Source organism: Erythrolamprus reginae, chromosome 13, assembly GCF_031021105.1.
Source record: "Erythrolamprus reginae isolate rEryReg1 chromosome 13, rEryReg1.hap1, whole genome shotgun sequence".
In the NCBI taxonomy this organism is placed as follows: domain Eukaryota; kingdom Metazoa; phylum Chordata; class Lepidosauria; order Squamata; family Dipsadidae; genus Erythrolamprus; species Erythrolamprus reginae.
Genome location: NC_091962.1, coordinates 6,889,390 through 6,912,593, shown reverse-complemented (window position 1 = coordinate 6,912,593; position 23,204 = coordinate 6,889,390). Strand labels below are relative to the sequence as shown.

General features: G+C 42.1%; 1 protein-coding gene across 2 annotated transcripts in view; it reads left to right on the top strand.

The window, feature by feature from the left end:
• Positions 1 to 7,446: 7,446 nt before the first annotated feature.
• Positions 7,447 to 23,204, top strand: part of PELI3 (pellino E3 ubiquitin protein ligase family member 3) — a 24,841-nt gene continuing 9,083 nt past the window's right edge. The window contains exons 1-2 of one of the 2 annotated variants that reach the window (XM_070766773.1): positions 7,447 to 7,520; positions 19,162 to 19,338. In XM_070766773.1, the coding sequence (XP_070622874.1) occupies positions 19,187 to 19,338 (152 nt within the window). In that variant the 5' untranslated portion in view covers positions 7,447 to 7,520; positions 19,162 to 19,186. Of the gene's footprint in view, positions 7,521 to 15,030; positions 15,599 to 19,161; positions 19,339 to 23,204 lie in introns of those variants that run through there. The other variant, XM_070766772.1, reaches the window with a different exon arrangement.

Genomic DNA, 23,204 nt, shown 5'->3' with positions numbered 1-23,204 from the left:
GAAAGATGGTTCTCTAATGTGAGCTGTGGATCGAGGAGGACGCCCAAGTTGCGGACCCTCTCTGAGGGGGTCAATAATTCCCCCCCCCCAGGGTAATGGACGGACGGATGGGATTGTCCTTGGGAGGCAAAACCCACAGCCACTCCGTCTTATCCGGGTTGAGTTTGAGTCTGTTGACACCCATCCAGGCCCCAACAGCCTCCAGGCACCGGCACATCACTTCTACGTCTTCCTTTATTTAAAGTATAATTTTATTGAAAGTTCTCAAGAATAAAAATTAATAAAAATTAGAATACAATAAGAAAAAAAAATAAATGAAAAAGTTATGGCGCAAAAAGGAAAAGAAGAAAACTGAGGAAAAATCGCATGAAGAAGTGACTTCAAGTCTTTACAACAGTTTTCAATAAAATTCTAAATTTACTTCTTCCTCTCTAACAACAACTCATCGCCAAAACCACAGATCGTAAGGGTTTCCCCCCCCCCTCCTGCTTCACACAAAAAGTCCATCAGGGTTTTACAGTCGGCGATAAACACAAATATTTGTTCATTCATTCATTCACATTTCTCTTTTCTAAATTAAACATCTCCCTGGGCAATAATACACTGGAATAGAAAACAGTATGTAAAAAAATTAAAATGTTAAACTTTGAATTTAAAAAAATGTATAATTATTTTTAATGGAAGCTTGCTCCTGTTAGAAGTTGGTTGGCAAAGGGAGGATATTGGGTTTTTTTCTAAAATCTCATAGCAAGTTCCATGATCTTTAACAACAAATCTTTCCATCTTTGGGCAGGCCATCATCTGGTTATCAATAGAAAATTGCACAATTTTCCTCCCAACTGTTTTCAACCCAACTGACAATCATCCAAATACAGTGATACCTCTACCTAAGAACGCCTCTACTTATGAACTTTTTTAGATAAGAACCGGGTGTTCCAAGATTTTTTTTTCCTGTTAAGAACCATTTTCCACTTACCAACCCGAGCGTCCGAAACTGTAACCTGAAAAAGCCTCCGTGGGGCCTCTTTAGGAATCTCCTGGGAGGAAACAGGGCAGGAAAAGGCCTCCGTGAGGTCTCTAAGAATCTCCTGGGAGGAAACGGGCCAAAAAGGTGGGGAGAAGCCTCCGTGGGGCCTCTCTAGGAATCTCTTGGGAGGAAACTGGGCCGGAAAAGGCAGGGAGAAGCCTCCGTGGGGCCTCTCTAAGAATCTCCTGGGAGGAAACGGCCAAAAAGGTAGGGAGAAGCCTCCGTGGGGCCTCTCTAGGAATCTCCTGGGAGGAAACAGGGCCTCCAACCTCCCTGTAGTTTCCCCAATCGCAAGCATAATTTGCTTTTACATTGATTCCTATGGGAAAAATTGCTTCTTCTTACAAACTTTTCTACTTAAGAACCTGGTCACGAAACAAATTAAGTTCGTAAGTAGAGGTACCAACTGTGCAGTTTTGTGTGCTCCATTTCCCACCGAGGGAAACCGAGGAAGTAGAGAAAGAGGAAGGGTGACATTTGTGGCTTGAAATCCATTGGTTGGAAAAGGTTTATTTCTAACAAGGGGAGTAGGGAATTTTTTCCCCCTGAAATCCTGGACAGCGACTATCAGTGGGGGGAGGGGGGGGAATAGGAAGAATCTGTTGGATTCACCACAAATAAATTCATTTCTGGGTTTACTATCTGGAAGAAAACCGATTTTACAAACATAACCATTTTCAGCATCAAGCAAAAATTACAATTGAGTTGCTAACATGCCAACCAAACCCTAATCCAGATTTAAGAATGCATCCTGCAAAAAATAGAAATATAAAAACATAGAAGATTGGTGGCAGAAAATGATCTCATGGTCCATCTAGTCTGCCCTTATACTATTTCCTGTATTTTATCTTAGGATGGATATATGTTTATCCCAGGCATGTTTACATTCAGTTACTGTGGATTTATCTACCACGTCTGCTGGAAGTTTGTTCCAAGGATCTACTACTCTTTCAGTAAAATAATATTTTCTCACGTTACTTCTGATCTTTCTCCCAACTAACTTCAGATTGTGTCCCCTTGTTCTTGTGTTCACTTTCCTGTTAAAAAAACTTCCCTCCTAAACCTTATTTAACCCTTTAACATATTTAAATGTTTCGATCATGTCCCCCCTTTTCCTTCTGTCCTCCAGACTATACAGATTGAGTTCATGAAGTTTTTCCTGATACGTTTTATGCTTAAGACCTTCCACCAATCTTGTAGCCCGTCTTTGGACCTGTTCAAAAATAAAATCGACCATGGTATCCTTCTGCGCCAGCTGGAGGGGTTGGGAGTGGGAGGCACTGTCCTTCAGTGGTTCTCCTCCTACATCTCCAGTCGGTCGCAGTTGTTAGTGGGGGGTCAGAGGTCGACCTCTAGGTCTCTCCCTTGTGGGGTGCCTCAGGGGTCGGTCCTCTCCCCCCTGCTATTTAATATCTACATGAAACCGCTGGGTGAGATCATCCAAGGGCATGGGGTGAGGTATCATCAGTACGCTGATGATACCCAGTTGTACATCTCCACCCCATGTCTAATCAACGAAGCAGTGGAAGTGATGTGCCGGTGTCTGGAGGCTGTTGGGGCCTGGATGGGTGTCAACAGACTCAAACTCAACCCGGATAAGACGGAGTGGCTGTGGGTTTTGCCTCCCAAGGACAATTCCATCGGTCCGTCCATCACCCTGGGGGGGAATTACTGACCCCCTCAGAGAGGGTCCGCAACTTGGGCGTCCTCCCCGATCCACAGCTTACATTAGAGAACCATCTTTCAGCTGTGGCGAGGGGGACGTTTGTCCAGGTTCACCTGGTGCACCAGTTGCGACCCTATCTGGACCGGGAGTCACTGCTCACAGTCACTCATCACCTCAAGGTTCGACTACTGTAACGCTCTCTACATGGGGCTACCTTTGTCACACCAACACTCCGCAGTCTGCATTGGCTGCTGATCAGTTTCCGGTCACAATTCAAATTGTTGGTTATGACCTATAAAGCCCTTCATGGCACTGGACCAGAATATCTCCGAGACCACCTGCTGCCGCACGAATCCCAACAACCGATTAGGTCCCACAGAATTGGCCTTCTCCGGATTCCCGTCGACGAAACAATGTCATCTGGCGGGCCCCAGGGGAAGAGCCTTCTCTGTGGTGGCCCCGATCCTCTGGAATCAACTCCCCACGGAGATTAGGACTGCCCCCACCCTCCTTGCATTTCGCAAACTCATTAAAACCCACCTCTGCCATCAGGCATGGGGGAATTGATTCCTCTGTACCGTTTTTGTTTTTATGCATGGTTTGTTTGTTTGTTTGTTTATTTATTTATTTAATTCAATTTTTATGCCGCCCTTTTCCTTAGACTCAGGGCGGCTTATAACATGTTAGCAATAGCACTTTTTTAACAGAGCCAGCCTATTGCCCCCACAATCCGGGTCCTCATTTTACCCACCTCAGAAGGATGGAAGGCTGAGTCAACCTTGAGCCGGTGATGAGATTTGAACTGCTGACCTGCAGTCAGCTTCAGTGGCCTGCAGTACAGCACTCAACCTGCTGCGCCACCCCGACCTTAAATAATAATAATAATAATCGAAACATTTAAATATGTTAAAGGGTTAAATAGGGTTCAGGAGGGAAGTGTTTTTAACAGGAAAGTGAACACAAGAACAAGGGGACACAATCTGAAGTTAGTTGGGGGAAAGATCAAAGGCAACATGAGAAAAAATTATTTTACTGAAAGAGTAGTAGATCCTTGGAACAAACTTCCAGCAGACGTGGTTGGTAAATCCACAGTAACTGAATTTAAACATGCCTGGGATAAACATATATCCATTGTAAGATAAAATACAGGAAATAGTATAAGGGCAGACTAGATGGACCATGAGGTCTTTTTCTGCCGTCAGTCTTCTATGTTTCTAATAATAATAATAATAATAATAATAATAATAATAATAATAATAATAATAATATAAAAATAAACCTATGTTTCTGGCCCTTCTCACTTAGAAGGGAATCTTTTCCCCCTGTTTGTTTTTTATTTTTAAATAAAATAAAAATATTATTTTATGTTTATTATTAGAAATTATTTTATTTAAATAAAATATTTTTTTTATTTAAAAAAAATTTTTAAAAATGAGAGTGAAGGAATTATTCACCAGCCTCTCATCAAGATCGTGATTTGATTTCTTTCAAAAAAAAATTAAGGGAAAAAAATGAGGTACAACATGTGTCACAAAGCTGACAAGGACACACGGAGGCGGCAAGGCACCCCGTACTGAAAACACAGATTTCCTTGTTCAAATCTGGGGAGAAGCTTTCCCTCCACTAACCCCCTCGCACCCAAGCAAGAGGTTCACACATTACAGAAGCAAATTCTGCTGAGCTAACCAGGCTGTCTTGAACCCAGGAAGGGGGTAAAAAAAATGCTATAATTGTTCAGATCAGAGGTGGGTTTCAGCAGGTTCTGACCAGTTCTGGAGAACCAGTACCGAAAATTTTGAGAGTATAAGACGCACTGGAATATAAGAGGCGTGTGTGTCTGTGCATATTCACAAGTCCATATTAATTTATTTATCCCCAAGGAAAGAAGACTGCCTATTCCATCCATCCATCCGTCAATGAGAGGGTCCGCAACTTGGGCGTCCTCCTCGATCCACAGCTCACGTTAGAGAAACACCTTTCAGCTGTGGCGAGGGGGGCGTTTGCTCAGGTTCGCCTGGTGCGCCAGTTGGGCCCTACTTGGACCGGGAGTCACTGCTCACAGTCACTCATGCCCTCATCACCTCGAGGCTCGACTACTGTAACACTCTCTACATGGGGCTACCTTTGAAAAGTGTTCGGAAACTTCAGATCGTGCAGAATGCAGCTGCGAGAGCAATCATGGGCTTCTCTAAGTATGCCCATATTACTCCAACACTCCGCAGTCTGCATTGGTTGCCGATCAGTTTCCGGTCACAATTCAAAGTGTTGGTTATGACCTATAAAGCCCGTCATGGCACCGGACCAGAATATCTTCGGGACCGCCTTCTGCCGCACGAATCCCAGTGACCGGTTAGGTCCCACAGAGTCGGCCTTCTTCGGGTCCCGTCGACTAAACAATGTCGTCTGGCGGGACCCAGAGGAAGAGCCTTCTCTGTGGTGGCTCCGACCCTCTGGAACCAGCTCCCCCCTGAGATTAGGATTGCTCCCACCCTTCCTGCCTTTCGTAAACTCCTTAAAACCCACCTCTGCCGTCAGGCATGGGGGAACTAAAACATCTCCCCCTTGCCCATGTTGTTTTGCCATTTGATTGATTGTGTGCTTGTTTTTTATATATATTGGGGTTGTTTTATGAATTTCTTAACTTAAAATTGTAATTGGATTGGTGGGCATTGGATTTTGTCACTATGTACTGTTTTTACTATTGTTGTGAGCCGCCCCAAGTCTGCGGAGAGGGGCGGCATATAAATCCAATAAATCTAATCTAATCTAATCAATCCATTCATCCATCCATCCATCCAAGGAGATAGGTAGGTAGGAAGGTAGGCAGACAGATGGACAGACAGATACTAGAGAGAGAGGATGGATATATGGATGGGCGGATGGAGAGAGAGAGAAAGACAGACAGACAGATGGGATAAGATAACACCCTTCTTGATGGCTGGAGAGATGGATGGATGGATAGATAAGATAGATGATAACGTCTGTTTAATAGATGGATGGATAGATTGATATAGAGAAGACAGACAAATAACCCCTTCATGGATGGATTGATGGATAGCTAGATGGACAGACAGACAGAGAGATGATACCTCCTGCTTTGATAGGTGGATGGATAAATAGATTTAGGCATAGAGATGGATAAATAGATGATTAGAAAGATAGATAGGTAGGTAGGTAGGTAGGTAGATAGATAGATAATAATAACAATAACAATAATAATAATAATAATAATATAGCTAGATAGAATAAAATAGAAATAGAATAGAATTTTATTGGCCAAGTGTGATTGGGCACACAAGGAATTTGTCTTGGTGGATATGCTCTCAGTGTACATAAAAGAAAAAGATACATAGCTATAGATAATAAGATAGATAGACAGAGAGATAGATAAATAGAAATAATAGCTTAATGATAATAATAAATAATAATAATAATGATAGATAGATAGATAGCTATAGATAGAAATAATAATAATAATATGATAATAATAATAATGCCCCGCTAAGGTCATCCAAAGAATTTAATCGGTTAGTAATTTTTAATCATGAAATGAAGAGAATTTTATGCATGTTTAACAAGTTTTAAGTTTAGTTTTAAGATAATTAAGTTTAGTTTTAAGATAATTTTTAAATTAACTATTCTATTAATTGGCTTAGAAATGTTTTATATTGTACCTTTTCTATCGAAATGTAAGCCACCCCGAGTCCATGGAGTGGGGTGGCATATAAGTCCAATTAAATAAATAAATAAATAAATAAATAAATAAATAAATAAATAAATAATAAAGATAGAGAGCTAAATAAATTAGATAGAAATAATAATAATAAAATTAATAATAATAATAAAAATAGATAGCTAAATAAATAAGATATAATAATAATAATAATAATAATAATAATAATAATAATAATACAGTAATAATAATAATGAGGACCCGGATTGTGGGGGCAATATGCTGTCTCTGTTAAAAAGTGCTATTGATAACATGTTGTAAGCCACCCTGAGTCTAAGGAGAAGGGCGGCATAAAAATCGAATAAATAAATAATAAATAAATAATAAATAATAATAGTAATAATAATAATAATAATAATATAGCTAGATAGCTATAGATAATTAGATAGATGGATGGATGGATGGATAGATAGATAGATAGATAGATAGATAGATAGATAGATAGATGGATGGATGGATGGATGGATGGATGGATGGATGGACGGAGGGACGGACGGACAGACAGACAGACACAGACATAAGATGATGATGGTGATGATGATGATAACAACAACAACAACAACAAAAATAATAATATAATGCTAGATAGGTAATATAACTAGAGCTATAGATAGAAATAATAATAATATGATAATAATAAAGCTAGATAGCTACATAGATAATTAGATAGCTAAATATAGCTAGAAATAATAATAATAATAATAATAATAATAATGATGATGATGATGATGATGATGATAAATGAGAGAGAGAGGCAGAAACACCCCCTCCCTTTGATGGATGGATGGATGGATAATTAGACTCCCCCTCCCCAAAGAAGCCCACCAGCCCCTCCCTCCTTTCTGGATGGGGAGCGGGAGGGGGCAGGCGGGTCCCCCCCCCCCTCCCTCTTTCTTCCCTGGCTCCGCGGCGTCTGCGTGGATTGCAGCCTGGCATCGCCGGGAGCGGAGCGTCGTGGCAGGGCGGGCGAGGAGGGGGGGAGAAGAGGCGGTGAATCTGTGATCCCGCCGCCCGACGTTTCGGAGAAGCAGCAGCAGCGGCGGCGCCAGGGCTCGATGGTGGGGTCTCCATCCGACGCGAGCGGCGGATGCTGAGTGAGAACCCGCCGCAGGGGGAGGAAAATGGGGGGGGGGCTGCTGAGAGGCGCGGGGGGGGGTTTGAAAAAGGTGGGGGGAGCAGGGGAGGCAGACCCCCCCCAATCCTATTGGGAGGGAGGGAGGGGAGGGGGACAGCCTCGCACAGCTGGATCTTGTGTGTACCCCCCCTTTGAAAATCCAGGACCTTCTTCAATTCTGGGGGACCCCCCCCCTTTGCACCCCCAATCTCCCCCTTTCTGCAGCGGTTCACCCACCCACCCTTTATTACAGCCTATTGTCCTCTTCGCGGAATCTGACAGTGGGGAGGGGTGGGAAGAGGCATTTTCCTAAACCCCCCATCCCATTTCTGGCCCAATCTTGAGAAAGGGGAGGGGGCGTCTTCTTTGTTGCTTCTCTTTAGACATGGGAGGGAGGCTTCCAGACCCCTGCCTTCTCCCTGGGATCCCAATGGCCCCCCAGCCCCCTCAAAAAAATTGTCCTGCTCGGCCAAGATTTACTAATACCAACGTCCATTTCAACCTGCCCCCCCCCCCAAAGAGAGAGAGAGAAAGAAGAGATGGAGATAGATGGATGGATGGATGGATGGATGGATGGATGGATAGAAGGGATGGAGATAGATAGATGGATGGATGGATGGATGGATAGAAGGGATGGAGATAGATAGATGGATGGATGGATGGATGGAGGGATGGAGGGAGGGATGGAAGGGATGGATATAGATAGATAGATAGATAGATAGATAGATAGAAGAGATGGATTGATATAGATAGATAGATAGATAGATAGATAGATAGATAGATAGAAGAGATGGATAGATATAGATAGATAGATAGATAGATAGATAGATAGATAGATAGATAGATAGAAGAGATGGATAGATATAGATAGGTAGGTAGGTAGAAGAGATGGATAGATAGATAGATAGATAGATAGATAGATAGATAGATAGATAGATAGATAGATAGATAGATAGATAGATAGTTGTGAGTTTGTCGTCCCCCTCATGTAATATTTTGAGTGTCTTTGCAAAATATTACAGGGGGGGGGGACCCGAACTCACAACAATGTACATATATATATATATATATGTCACATTTTTTTTGCTGAATTTTAAAATTAAGGGAGACTAGGATAGATCTATTTCGGCCTTATATATATATACAGTATTTGTGGATATATGTATATATATGTATGTAGTTTGTTGTGAGTACATATATATGGGATGCTGTGAGCAATGACTGTGAATTTATTCTGTTTGTTTTCTTCACCTCTGGCTACCTTTTCATCCCTCGGTGGGGTCCCTTTAATGCCGGCACCCCAATTTCTCCAGGGGACCTCAGACCCTCCTGCACCCCAATATTTTGAGTCCCCCCTATTCCAGCCTCCATGATCCTCAAATGCCATGGATTTGTCCATGTTTACCTCTGGGGTTTGCAGGGACCAGAAACACCTGGATGGATTGCAATGGGGCAGAATTTCCCCCTTCCCCCATAGCCCGTTCCCCAAAACCTGGACGGCTCCCCTTCGAAGTCCCGCCGGCTGCGTTCGCACAACCTGCGTAACTCGGGCTAGTTAGAGCCGTCCATTTTCTGATTTGCCAAAGAGCAACGCCTCAGCTTGACAACCAAGGGCTAGACTAGGTTTGCAAAAGTTGGCAGGTTGTGTGAACGCACCTGTTTACGGATGGCCTGACCTCAGTCAATGGAGGTGGGGAGGTCAACTGAGCGGATTTCGGACCCGGGATAAACATCCTGGCTAGTGGACCAGCCATCTCAGGTCTGATCAGTTTGTCTTGGAGAACCACGTCACTTCTTAAACCTTGGACCCATGTTCTCCCATCTACCCTTCCCATGTTTTAAAAAACCCTTTCCGGGTTTTAATGTTCGTTTAATTTTGGGGCGCAGAAGGAAACGGGCTGATCTTTGCTTCCCTGGCCCTCCCCACTTCTACCCCAGGACAATTTTTATGTTTCTTTGATTTCTGGCTTTACCTGTTGGTCTTCCATCCCAATGCAACAAAGCCAATTCAAATTCCTTCTTGAAGCTTACAGGCTTCCTTAGAAATACATTCTGCACATGCTCCAGGGCGCTTTATCATTTGGTTGGTTGGTTGATTTAGGTGTCACTGAGTCTTTGTTGATTCTGAGTGACCACTCTAGATAGATTTTATCCACAAATTTTAATCGGTACATCCATGCAAACTAACATTTCTCTGTTTAAATGATAAAATTCCAGGTCCCTTGGCTAATGTAAAAAATGTTTTTAAAAGTCCTTCAAGCCAAACTTTTCTGGACAGCTTCATCAAGGGTGTGTGTGTGTATGTGTGTATATTCAGCAAAAATATGTGAGATATATATATATATATATATATATGTATATATAATGTATGTGTGTGCACATTCACATACATATAAAAGGTATATTTTTATATCTGTATTGTATAGCTTCTCATCTGCAGATTGTGTGTGTGTGTGTGTGTGTTCGTATATATATACACATATACAAAAGGTGTATTTTTGCAGTACTGTGTAGCTTCTCGCATGCAGATTGTGATGAGTGTGTGTGTTTGTGCATATGCAACATATATAAAAGGTGCATTTTTGCAGTATAGCTTCTCCTGTGCAGATTGTGTATATGTGTGCATTTGTGTGTCTACAAACATACTGTATATAAAAGGTGTATTTTTGCGGTATTGTATAGCTTCTCATGTGCAGATTGTGTATGTATGTGTGCATTTGTGTGTATACATCTGTAAAAGGTGTATTTTTGCCGTCCGTATTGCATAGCTTTTCCCGTGCAGATTTTGTGTGTCTGTGTGTGTGTGTGCATGCGTTTGTAAACACACATCTATAAAAGGTGTATTTTTGCCGTCCATATTGCATAGCTTCTCCCATGCAGATTTTGTGTGTGTGTGTGTTTGTGTGTTTGTAAACACACATCTATAAAAGGTGTAGTTTTGCAGTCCGTATTGTATAGCTTCTCCTGTGCAGATTGTGGCCTAGGGGTGGTTGTTAGCAGTGCCGTACGCAGGGCAAAAAGGCAGCATTTTGAAATCCAGGAAAATGTTTATTTTTTTTGTTTTTGTTTGGTCTTTTGCGACAGTTTGGGAAGAGTTGTGGGGTTTGAAGAACATGTGAAATTGGAAGCTACAGTGCAAACGGCAAAACAGGTTTGGGTGCAGCTGAGTGCACAACCCTTTTGATCCCTTGTTGGCTGCGTTCACACAACACCCCAAAATCACATCCCGGCCCAGGTCATCTTAAGGTAGCTTGTCACAGCGCACAGGTGCGCCATGGGCTTGTTTTTAGTGTGCCATAAGATTTATTTTATTGCTTTTTCTCTTTTGAATAAATTTAATTTAAAGTCTTAGATTTATAAACTGCCCTTCTCTAAATGGACTTTAGGTATCTCTTGTGTAATCCACATAAAGTTTCCTCGACCACAATTGAGCCCAACATTTCTGTTGTTAAGTGAGACGGATGTTAACTGAATTTGTCTCTTTTTACGACCTTTTGGCCCCGGTTGTTAAGCGAATCGTTGCGGGCTATCGTGGTCGTTAAATGAACCGGGCTTCCCTACTGACTTTTCTTGTTGGAAGGTCGCGAAAGCGGGACATGTGAATCCCGAGACTCTGCAACCGTCATAGGTATGAGTCGATCGCCAAGGATCTGAATTTGAAGCAGTGACCATGGGGACGCTGTGATGGTCGTAAGTGTGAAAAACGGTCGTAAGTCAGCGGTGACTTAATGAACTGCTGTAAGTTGAGGCGTGTTCAGTATAGTGTTGATACGCATTATGAAATCTATAACTTCCCATTAAACTGTGTCTTATAGATTGAAAAATACGTACATAAAATTGGCCAATAAAGAATTCTATTCTATTCTGTTCTGTTCTTCTGTTCTGTTTTGTTCTGTTCCTCTGTTCTGTTTTGTTCTGTTATTCTGTTCTGTTCTGTTATTCTATTCTATTATTCTGTTGTGTTCTGTTTTGCTCTGTTATTTTATTCTATTCTATCCTATCCTATCATTCTGTTCTGTTCTGTTCTTCTATATTATTCTTCTGTTCTGTTATTCTATTCTATTATTCTGTTCTGTTTTGCTCTGTTATTTTATTCTATTCTATCCTATCCTATCCTTCTGTTCTGTTCTGTTCTTCTATTTTATTCTTCTGTTCTGTTATTCTATTCTATTCTACTGTTCTGTCCTGTTTTGCTCTGTTATTCTATTCTATTCTATCCTTCTGTTCTGTTATTATACAGTATTCTATTCTATCCTTCTGTTCTGTTCTGTTATTCTATTCTATTCTTCTGTTCTGTTATTCTATTCTATTGTTCTGTCCTGTTTTGCTGTGTTATTCTATTCTATCCTTCTGTTATTCTATTCTATTCTATCCTTCTGTTCTATTCTATTCTATTCTTCTGTTCTGTTCTGTTCTTCTATTCTATTCTAAATTTTCTGTGATGTCCTAGAATTAATATTCTATCCAGTGTTGTTGATTCAGAAAGGTTAAGAACCATGGGTTTAAAAATTGTGCAGATGTAACTTTTTGTGGTTAATTGATGCTGTAGTATAGAATTCCAAACCGGGATGCTAGATTAATTCCATAAACCATAATTAATTAAACTATTACTTGCTTATGATTTGTTTCTACATGTTGTTAGCCGCCCCGAGTCTTCGGAGAGGGGCGGCATACAAATCTAAGTAATAAATAAATAATAATAATAAATAATAAGTCAGGGTAATCTAGCCAGCTTTTGTTTTCCTTGTTTAGAAAATATTGATATGATTCAATGACTATTTATCTGGATAGGGTTTTTTAATTGGCTGGCGTTATTGTGATTTGCATAATGTACGGTAATTTAATGATTCTGCTCAGGCCAGTAGCTGGAATCCCGATTATTGTGCCCAATTATGCACAAACCTGGGTTTAGTTTAGCACGCTGTATATATGGAGGACAGAGTGAGTTGTGCTTTATTTAATAGCCATGCACGACTAACCATGATTTAAGCATAAAATATGATTACAAATCTGATGTTAGAATCTGAGTGTTGGAGTTATTTGTGTTTGTGTGATGAATGTACACACACATACACACACACATAAACAAAACATCTATGTTTTGATGAGAATAAATATATATACAGTATATACCCCCACCAATAATAGTTCGATAATAATAACAATAACTCAACAGAAAAACAGAGAGAGAGAGAGAGAGATTATAGATGTTTTGTTTAGTTTTTAAACCAACTTCCTTGATTCAAGATATATCTCACCAAAATATTAATCCCCCAGAATTCCCCAGATGGGTCGACATCATTTTCCAGAATTCCAAACTGAGAATTCTGGGATTTGAAGTCTGTACATCTAGAAACAGAGGTGTGCTTAAGCCCCCATTTAGAACTTAATAAATAATAAGAATGGGTGGATGGACAAACAGAAAGGAAAGAAGGAAGGAAGGAGGAAGGAAGATGAAGAAGAAAGAAAGAAAGAAAGAAAGAAGGAAGGAAGGAAGGAATAAATAAATAAATAAATAAAATAAAATAAAATAAAAGAATTTGGAGTTTAATCCTTTATACCCTCTTCCTGTCCTTCTGGCTCCAAATCATAAAATAAATCTTTAAAATTTAACAGAGGAGTTGCCACACTCTAGCTTAAAAAAATAAATAAATCCCAAACTTCCAAAATTTCAGAATTCCTCATTAAGACACTGAAATTGGAATTAAGTCTGCACAACTTCAATTAATTTCTCTCTCTTTCCTCCAAGCTTTCCCTGTTCTTCCATCTATTCTAGCAATACTTCAGAGCTGAAGGTCTCAAATGGGGTGCCCGGGGGCAACAACATAGCTGTGTATATATATTCCCTTCTGATATTTTGCATTTTTGAATATTTAAAATTTAAATATAAATTTAAAAAATATATTTTTAAAAAATCTTTTAAAACCCACCACCACAACCCTCTAGCAATATGACTTTGCCCCACCAAAGCTTTCTTCCAAAATTAAAATCTGAGGTTTGCCTGTTGTATCTTATATTTGGGAAACCGGTATATTTCCTTCCACCATAGCCATTTTGTGACAGTGCCCACAAATCTCCTCCTCCTCCTCCTCCCATCCCTCAAAGATTGGGGACCCTCCAATTGAGGGATTATTAAAAGACTCTTCGGATTCTCAGGAAAGGTAGCTTTACTATTATTATTTTTTTAAGGAATGAGGTTAGCTTTTTGAATAATTGACCGTAAGTTAGAATTGGGAATTTCTAACCAATGGATAACGATATAATAATAATAATAATAATAATAATAATAATAATAATAATAATAATAATAATAATAATACTGTATTTAGTTGGGGGGAGGATCTTTGCATCTTTGCAACCCAGGTTTGGTTTTGTGCAGTTGTCGGAAGGAGCAATTTTGCAAAATATTTAAAGAAAGGCCCAGCAGATGCCAATCTGGCGATCTGGTTAAAAAAAAAAAAACCTAAGGTAATAAGAACAAACTAAGTTCCGGATTCGTAGCAAGCGAACAATGGAGGTTTGGTTCTGTTGTTTTGTGGCTGTTTTATTTTTTTTAAAAAAATTAGGCGAGACAGATGCTGTTATTTTATCTCTCTTCTGCAATCTGTGCCGAGAAAGATTTGAGGGATGTAAGATTACCGAGCTAGTACAAAGCCATGCCTGTTTTTTTCTTGTATTCCAGGTTGTGTAGAGAGAAGAAATTGCCTTTTGCAAAATCACCATTCTGTTTTCTAAGATTTGGGTTTTAGAGAAAGATGGATTTTTTTGGGGGGGATGCCTGAATTCATCCGTGGTCCAGAGAACTCACTGTAAAACCAAATGTAAATCCACAGTAACTGAATTAAAACTGGGATAAACACAGATCCATCCTAAGATAAAATACAGGAAATAGTAGAAGGGCAGACTAGATGGACCAGGAGGTCTTTTTCTGCCGTCAATCTTCTATGTTTCTATGTTTCTAAACCAAGCAGATTCGTTCACACAAGATAGCAAAGCTAGGGGTGGGGGAAAAAAATAAGAACCCCCAAATACCCAGGTTCAAACTCTCTGCTTTTGTTTGTGTGAATGCAGCCGTTACATTGCTTAAAACATTATCTGCTTTAGGCCATGTTGCAAACCCAGGATATATATATATATATCCCCTTTAAAATATATATATTTTAAAGGGGATATATATATATATATATCCTGGGTTTGCAACATGGCCTAAAGCAGATAATGTTTAAGCAATATATATATATATATATATATATATATATATATTAAAGGGGATGCAGGTTTTGGTTAAACTAAACCCAAGATCCGGAACAAGAGGCGATTGAATTTTTATTTTCAAATGTATTTTATTATTATTATTATTATTTTATTTTTTGGGGGGAAGACTCGGCTCCTTCCTTTTCTGGTGGGTACCAAGATGGGGGTGGGGGGGAAGGAGGATGTTGCCTTGGCAACAGAGAGGCATTAAATATCTGAACTGCTGCCGTAGTAACAGCGCGGAGGTAGTTTAGGGCTGTCGCCATGGCAACTTTCAGGACTGGGAAGAACCGTTTTTCGAAACCCGGAGATGCTAAATGTGTTTACAATCCTTAGCGGAGAGAGGTGGAGGGAAAAGAAGAGGGGGGGGGATTCAATATCGCGGAACAACAAAAGGGAAGAATTGCTGGCTGATGAGACGGACGTTCGGTCCTCCCGTGAGCTCCCGAGCATGTCCAGAGCATCAAGCTAGGCTGAGGGTCAATTTCCAGCTCAACCGATTTCGAGTAGTCTTTTGATTTAAAACCACGAGTTTCCGTTGCTAAGCGAGGCGGTTCTTAAGTGAGTTGAGCCTGGTTTTATTTTTATTTTTTTAAATTTTGCCACGGTTGTTAAGAGAGTTACTCCGGCTGTGAATCGAGCAGTTCTTTTAGGGTTAGGGTCTTCCGACGATTGGGCTCTGTCGGAGGGGAAGGATCGGAAAAACCCAGGACACAGCGACATGCAGGTTGCCAGGGGTCCCGGATTTTGACCGCGCGAACCGTGGGGATGCCGCGACGGTTGTAAGCGCGAGGATCGGTGGGGGTAAGTCGCCTTTTTAAAAAAATTTAAACCCCCCTCCCAGCACTGTTGCGATTTGAAATGGTGGTTAAATTAGAGGGGGGGGGATTGTATGATGATCTGAAGATGTGTTGGGATTCAAACTGTTCAGGTTTTTGCATTCAGAGGCTGGAAAGATGTTGGACTAGGTGAGGATGAGACCCTGAGTTCAAATCCAACCATAGCTATGGAAATCCCGGGTGGGGGGTTTTTCCTGTGGCAATAGCATTTAGCAATATAATTTAGATTTATATACTGCTTCATTGTGCTTTTACGGCTCTCTCTAAGTGGTTTACATAAACAGCATATTGTCCCCAACAATCTGCGTCCTCATTTTACCAACCTTTGAAAGTTGGAAGGCTGTGTCAATCTTAAGGAAGGAAGGAGGGAGGGAGGGAGGGGGCAGGAAAGAAGGAGGGAGGGAAGGAAGGATGGAGGGAGGGGAGCTGGAAGGAAGGAAGGAGGGAGGGTGGGAAGGAAGGAAGGAGGGAAGGAGGGCAGCTGGAAGAAAGGAAGGAGGGAGGGGGAAGGAAAGAAGAAGGGAGGGAAGGAGAGAAGGAGGGAGAGAGGGGGAAAGGAAGGAAGGAGGGAAGGAAGGAGGGAGGGAAGGAAGGAGGGAGGGGAGCTGGAAGGAAGGAGGGAGGGAAGGAAGGAAGGAGGGAAGGAGGGCAGCTGGAAGAAAGGAAGGTGGGAGGGGGAAGGAAAGAAGAAGGGAGGGAAGGAGAGAAGGAGGGAGAGAGGGGGAAAGGAAGGAAAGAGGGAAGGAAGGAGGGAGGGAAGGAAGGAGGGAGGGTGGGAAGGAAGGAGGGAGGGAAGAAGGGCAGCCGGAAGGAAGGAAGGAGGGGAGGAGGAAGGGGAGCTGGAAGGAAGGAGGGAGGGTGGGAAGGAAGGAAGGAGGGAAGGAGGGGAGCTGGAAGGAAGGAAGGAGGGAGGGTGGGAAGGAAGGAGGGAAGAAGGGCAGCTGGAAGGAAGGAGGGAGGGAAGGAAGGAAGGAGGGGAGCTGGAAGGAAGGAGAGAGGGTGGGAAGGAAGGAGGGAAGAAGGGCAGCTGGAAGGAAGGAAGGAGGGAGGGAGGGAAGGAAGGAAGGAGGGAAGGAAGGGGGATGGATGGATGGATGGAAGGAAGGAAGGAAGGAAAGAAGGGGTCAGATTTGAACTGCTGAACTACAGCTGTCAGTTAGCTGAAGTAGCCTGCAGTGCTTCCTTGTAACCCCTTGACTCTTGGTCTTCTCGGCTCTTCTTGGTCTACCTTCCAGGAGTGTTGTTGTGCAAGGAGAAAAAAAAATCTGCATCTTGTGCTGCGCTAAGATAAAAGTGTATAGGATCTTGGAAAGACCTTGGCTAATCTTGAATCGCTAAACCAGACCAAACCTGGTTAACATTTGGATGGAAGACCACCAGACAAAGCAGACTGGAAAGCCCAACATTTTAAAAACTCCAAAGAAGACAGTGGCAAACTATCCAAGCCTCAATTTCTATTGCTATTTAGAAAATATTTCTAAATACACTGCTCAAAAATAAATAAATAAAGGGAACACTTAAACAACACAATATAACTCCAAGTAAATCAAACTTAGGAAGCAACACTGATTGACAGTCAATTTCACCTGCTGTTGTGCACATTTGACTTTGTACAGAACAAAGTATTCAATGAGAATATTTCATTGTATTTAATTAATTATTATTATAATATTATTACTTTTGTCTTTATATGTTTTGTTTTGTGTAGATGTATATATATTTTTTAAATTAATAAAAATTATTATTTTTTAAAAAAGAGAATATTTCATTCATTCAGATCTAGGATGGGTTCTTTCAGTGTTCCCTTGATTTTTTTTTGAGCAACATATAAATATTTACATTTATTTTCTCAAATTGTGACCTCTATATCTCAAATCTGGACTGCTTGAAGATGGGTGGACTTCAACTACCAGAAGTCATAGCCTACGTAGATGGCTGGGGAATTCTGGGAATTGAAGTCCACGCATCTTAAAAGCTGTCCAAAATCAGGAAAGACACCCAGATTGTTCCCTGGATCTGATCCAGGCTGGCTTTTCAAAATTCAGAATAACCAGAACTACAGACTCAATTTGGGAACCCATTTTTTTAAAAAAAAACCTTTAAAAAGAAAACAATGCTGCGTCACTTCTGCATGATTTGCCAGGGAGGCAGTTTGCAAACCACGCTTTCTTGAGATCCTTAAATTATTATTATTATTATTATTATTATTATTATTATTATTATTATTATTTATTAGATTTGTATGCCGCCCCTCTCCGCAGACTCGGGGTGGCTCACAGCAATGATAAAAACAATATACAGTAACAAATCTAATAGTTGGAATCTAAAATAACAATAATAATGGTCCTTTCTTTGTTTTTGGGATCTCTACATGGGGCTACCTTTGAAAAGTGTTCGGAAACTTCAGGTCGTGCAGAATGCAGCTGCGAGAGCAATCATGGGCTTTTCCAAATATGCCCATGTTACACCAACACTCCGCAGTCTGCATTGGTTGCTGACCAGTTTCCGGTCACAATTCAAAGTGTTGGTTATGACCTATAAAGCCCTTCATGGCACCGGACCAGATTATCTCCGGGACCGCCTTCTGCCGCACGAATCCCAGCGACCAGTTAGGTCCCACAGAGTGGGCCTTCTCCGAGTCCCGTCGACTAAACAATGTCGCTTGGCGGGACCCAGGAGAAGAGCCTTCTCTGTGGCGGCCCCGGCCCTCTGGAACCAACTCCCCCCAGAGATTAGAATTGCCCCCACCCTCCTTGCCTTTCGTAAGCTTCTAAAAACCCACCTCTGCCGCCAGGCATGGGGGAACTGAGATTAGTTTAGTTTAGTTTATTTAGATTTGTATGCCGCCCCTCTCCGAAGACTCGGGGCGGCTAACAATAAAAAACAATGTAACAAATCTAATATTAAAAAAGTAACCTAAAAAACCCCAATTTAAGAGACCAATCCTACCAACAAACATACCATGTATAAATTCTATAAGCCTAGGGGGGAGGGAGGAAAAAAAAATTCAATTCCCCCATGCCTGACGACAGAGGTGGGTTTTAAGGAGCTTGCGAAAGGCAAGGAGGGTGGGGGCAACTCTGATATCTGGGGGGAGCTGGTTCCAGAGGGTCGGGGCCGCCACAGAGAAGGCTCTTCTCCTGGGTCCCACCAAACGACATTGTTTAGTCGACGGGACCTGGAGAAGGCCAACTCTCTGGGACCTAACCGGTCGCTGGGATACTCTTTCCCCCTAGGCCTTTACAATTTTATGCATGGTATGTCTGTATGTATGTTTGGTTTTTATAATAATGGGTTTTTAACTGTTTTAATATTGGATTGTTTATATGCTGTTTTTATTACTGTTGTTAGCCGCCCCGAGTCTCCGGAGAGGGGCGGCATACAAATCCAATAAATAAATAAATAAATTTCCCCGTGCCAAACTGCACATTTGCGAAACTCCCAACCGCCACGGGAATTTTAAGCCCGAGACATTGTGTTTCCACCCCCCCCATACCTCTCATTCGAATCCCTTGCGTTCTCCTGCAGGTTCACACAACTCTGTATTCCTAGGATGGTGCTTGAAGGAAGCGCCGAAGCTGTGAGTTCACATCCACTAACTCTGCGTCGGAGCTGTGCCCAGAATGGGCGTTTTTACCCTTCGGCGGGGGACAGTCTCCTGTTAACGAAAAAGCCAGTGAAGTACGGGGAATTGATTGTCCTGGGGTAAGTTAAACCACTTTTATTAAGGTTTATTCGAGTGTTAGGTGTTCTGTCGGGCTCTCTGGTAGACTCCTCCCAAAAATTCACAGGTACAAATTTCAGACACACACACACACGTTTGAAAATTCAAAACAATGGTCTTTATAATGAAAATTCACTTAAACCAAGCCCTCTTTTGGTATAGCAAAGAGCACTTGTCTCGAAACAAACTGGTAATTTGTACAAGTCCCTTATCAGTCTTGTGATACTTAGTTTGCAGCTGTGAGGCAATTCACAGTCCTTCTTCTTTCACAAAGTGACACACTTTGCTCTGAGTTAGTTTCAAAGCGGGGGAAAATCAGCACACAAAAGGTCAAAGTCAGTAAAGCAGTCACGAAACACAATGATCAGATAATCCTCCACAATGGCCAAACCCACAGGCTGCTCTTTATAGCAGCCTCACTAATGACCACAGCCCCACCCAACCACAGGTGGCCTCATTTTCTTTGATAATAATCTCTCAGTTGTTGCTGCCTATGCATCGCTCTCCGCATGCGTGGCTGTATCATTAACTCTTGTTCTGAATCCAAGGAAGAGCTAGATAATTGATCTCCTTCTGAGCTGTCTGCCACACTCTCCTCCTCCCTGTCACTCATGTCTTCTTGGTCAGAGGAGCCTTCATCAGCGGATTCCACAGGGGGCAAAACAGGCCTGCAGCATGTGGATGTCTCCCCCACATCCACAGTCCTTGGGGCAGGAGCAGGGCCAGAGCTAACCACAACAGTTAGATAACCTTTTTTCCCCCCCAAAGAATTTTTTATTTTTTCCTCTCCATTCACAGTACAGTTGAAAAAAATACCAAAAACATCGAGTTGCTTTAACAATAGTTCAATTTTACAAATTGTATTATGCAAAGATCAATGCTGCCTCCTTAGCTTTTAACATCTGGATAGAAATTAGCTACCGGTACTCGATTTCTTATTGTTGTACAAAAACATTATTAGCCAAAATCTCTTTTAAGCTTTTTCTAGATTTAAAATGTCCCAAGATGATTAGGCTGTAAAGTTTCAAAAATTTCTCCATATCTCTTCTATGTCGATGTTCATATATAATTAATAACTTTTTAAAAATGATAATCGCCCATTAATAAGGAACTTCTAAAGGAAAAAAAAGAACATGAAAAAAAAAACTACTGGTGACAAACTCGAGGAGAGAGAACCTAACAAACAAATAACATCTCCTAAAAACACCCAATTAGCCGAATTGCAAAATTACAAAACCTAATATGCAATTCCATTATATAAAAAATTATGAACAAATAACAACTAACTAACAAAAAGGAAATAACGTTTAAGAGTAAAAGCTGAAAAATAAAGTGTTAGGTAACTTGAGGGTAAACCAAGCAGTTTAATTTGAAGGTAAACCAAACAAAGAGAAGGACTAGGCACGGTGATGGCAAACCTATGGTGCGGGAGCCACAGGTGGTACCCGGAGCCAAATCTAATAAATAATAATAATAATAAAAAATAATAATATCTGCTGGCACGCAAGCTGTTGCTCTAGCTCAATTCTAAGGTACATGTGTGTGCCACCCAGCTGGTTTTTGGCTTCCATAGAGGCTCTGGGAGAAAGTTTTTGGCTTGCAGAGAGCCTCCGGAAGGATGGGGGAGGGCGTTTTTACCCTCCCCGGGCTCCGGGGAAGCCTTTGGATGTCGCCTGGCGGGACCCAGGGGAAGAGCCTTCTCTGTGGCGGCCCCAGCCCTCTGGAACCAACTCCCCCCAGAGATTAGAATTGCCCCCACCCTCCTTGCCTTTCGTAAACAACTTAAAACCCACCTCTGCCGCCAGGCATGGGGGAATTGAGATCCTCTTTCCCCCTAGGCCTTTACAATTCTATGCATGGTATGTCTGTATGTATGTTTGGTTTTTATATTAATTGATTTTTAATCATCAATACCAAATTACTATTGTACACTGTTTTATTGTCGCTGTTAGCCGCCCCGAGTCTCCGGAGAGGGGCGGCATACAAATCCAATAAATAAATAATAAATAAATAAATAAAACAGGCCGTTTCCAGCCTCCAGAGGGCATCTGTGGGGCAGCTGTTTTCGCCCTCCCCAGGCATTGAATTATGGGTGTGGGTGTGGCTAATTTTGTGGGCGTGGCTTAATGGTCATGTGACTGGGTAGGAGTGGCTTGCCGGCCATGTGACCAGGTGGGAGTGGCTTGAACGATCATCATCGTGGAAGTGAACTGTTAAGTCCTCGACTTACAACATTACCGGTGTCGCTCGCTGGGGTGACAATTTGCTTCGCGTTTCCCGCGCTCTCCTTCCTGGGTCGCCCCCCCCACCTTAGGCTAGGTAGCTAGGCGAACGGGTGCTGCCAGAAGCATAAATGCTGCCAACGCCGCTTCCACCCACGCTGTCTGCTTGCATCTCAGGCGGCAGGTGGCCGCGAAAGGCTGGAGGGGAGCCAGGCAGGAGAGAGGGAAGCTCGTCCGAGGCCAGGAAGGAGGAAAGAGGAAAAAAGCAAGGAGCGCAGACGTAGCAGCAGGGAATAAAAGGAGAGCCAAACCGAGACCAGTAATCTAGGAAGTGACAGCCGCCAATCAGCTGGAGCTGTGCACGCATCTTCATTTCCGCTAGTGGAACTGAGTTCCACCCCGTCCTGCCTGCTGCCCACCCCTGGAGTCACCCCACACAAGAAAAGAGGGGTCAATTTATTATCCAGGGCAGGACAAGAAGCAGTGGATAGAAACCTAGCAAGGAGAGAGTTAATCTAGAATTAAGGAGAAATTTAGGAGTTCTGCTTGAGCAGAGGATTGGACTAGATCAGGGGTCCTCAAACTTGGCAACTTTAAGACTAGTGGACTTCAACTCCCAGAATTCTCCAGCAAACTATGCTGGCTGGAGAATTCTGGGAATTGAAGTCCACAAGTCTTAAAGTTGCCAAGTTTGAAGACCTCTGGTCACTAGATGATCTACAAGTTCCCTTTCACAACCAGTGAAGGGCCGCAAAATCTTTTACTACCACATTGTGGGCGTGACTTATTTTGTGGGTGTGGCTTGCCAGCCATGTGACCTGCTGGGAGTGGCTTGATGATCATGTGACCAGGGGTGGCTTAAAGGTCATGTGACTGGCTTAAAGGTGGCCAACTTGACGCCACTCACATTTAGGGTTAAGGTGCCTGGCTTCTCCTCGCCTCAAAGAGATACAATTTCCCTCTCTATTGACTATTACTGAACATCCAAAATGTACTATTTAATTCTAGGTACAGTGGCACCTCTACTTACGAAGTTAATTCGTTCCGTGAGCAGGTTTTTAAGTAGAAAAGTTCTTAAGTAGAAGCAATTTTTCCCATAGGAATCAATGTAAAAGCAAATAATGCGGCCAAACCCATTAGGAAAGAAATAAAAGCTCGGGATTTGGGTGGGAGGAGGAGGAAGAAGAAGAAGAGGAGGAGGACAGTCGCTGCTGAAGGAGGAAGGGGAGGGGAATCAAAAAAATCCAAAACTTTAATTAAAAAAAAAGGGGGGGGACTCGGGGGCAGCGAGAAGCACGCACCTCCCACATACCTGGCGCGAGGCTGCCTCCCATACACTGCGCCAGAGAAAGAAACCCAGGGGGAATGGCAGGAAACTGACCGGGCCTTCGTGCCGCTTTCAAATTTTATTTATTTATTTACTTACTTACTTACTTACTTACTTACTTACTTACTTACTTACTTACTTACTTACTTACTTATTTATTTGTATGCTGCCCCTCCCCGCAGGGGGCGGCTCACAACAATAATAATAACAATATACAATGTAACAAATCTAATATTAAGAGAACATATCTAAAAACCCGTCATTTAAAAAAAGCACACAACACAAACATACCATACAT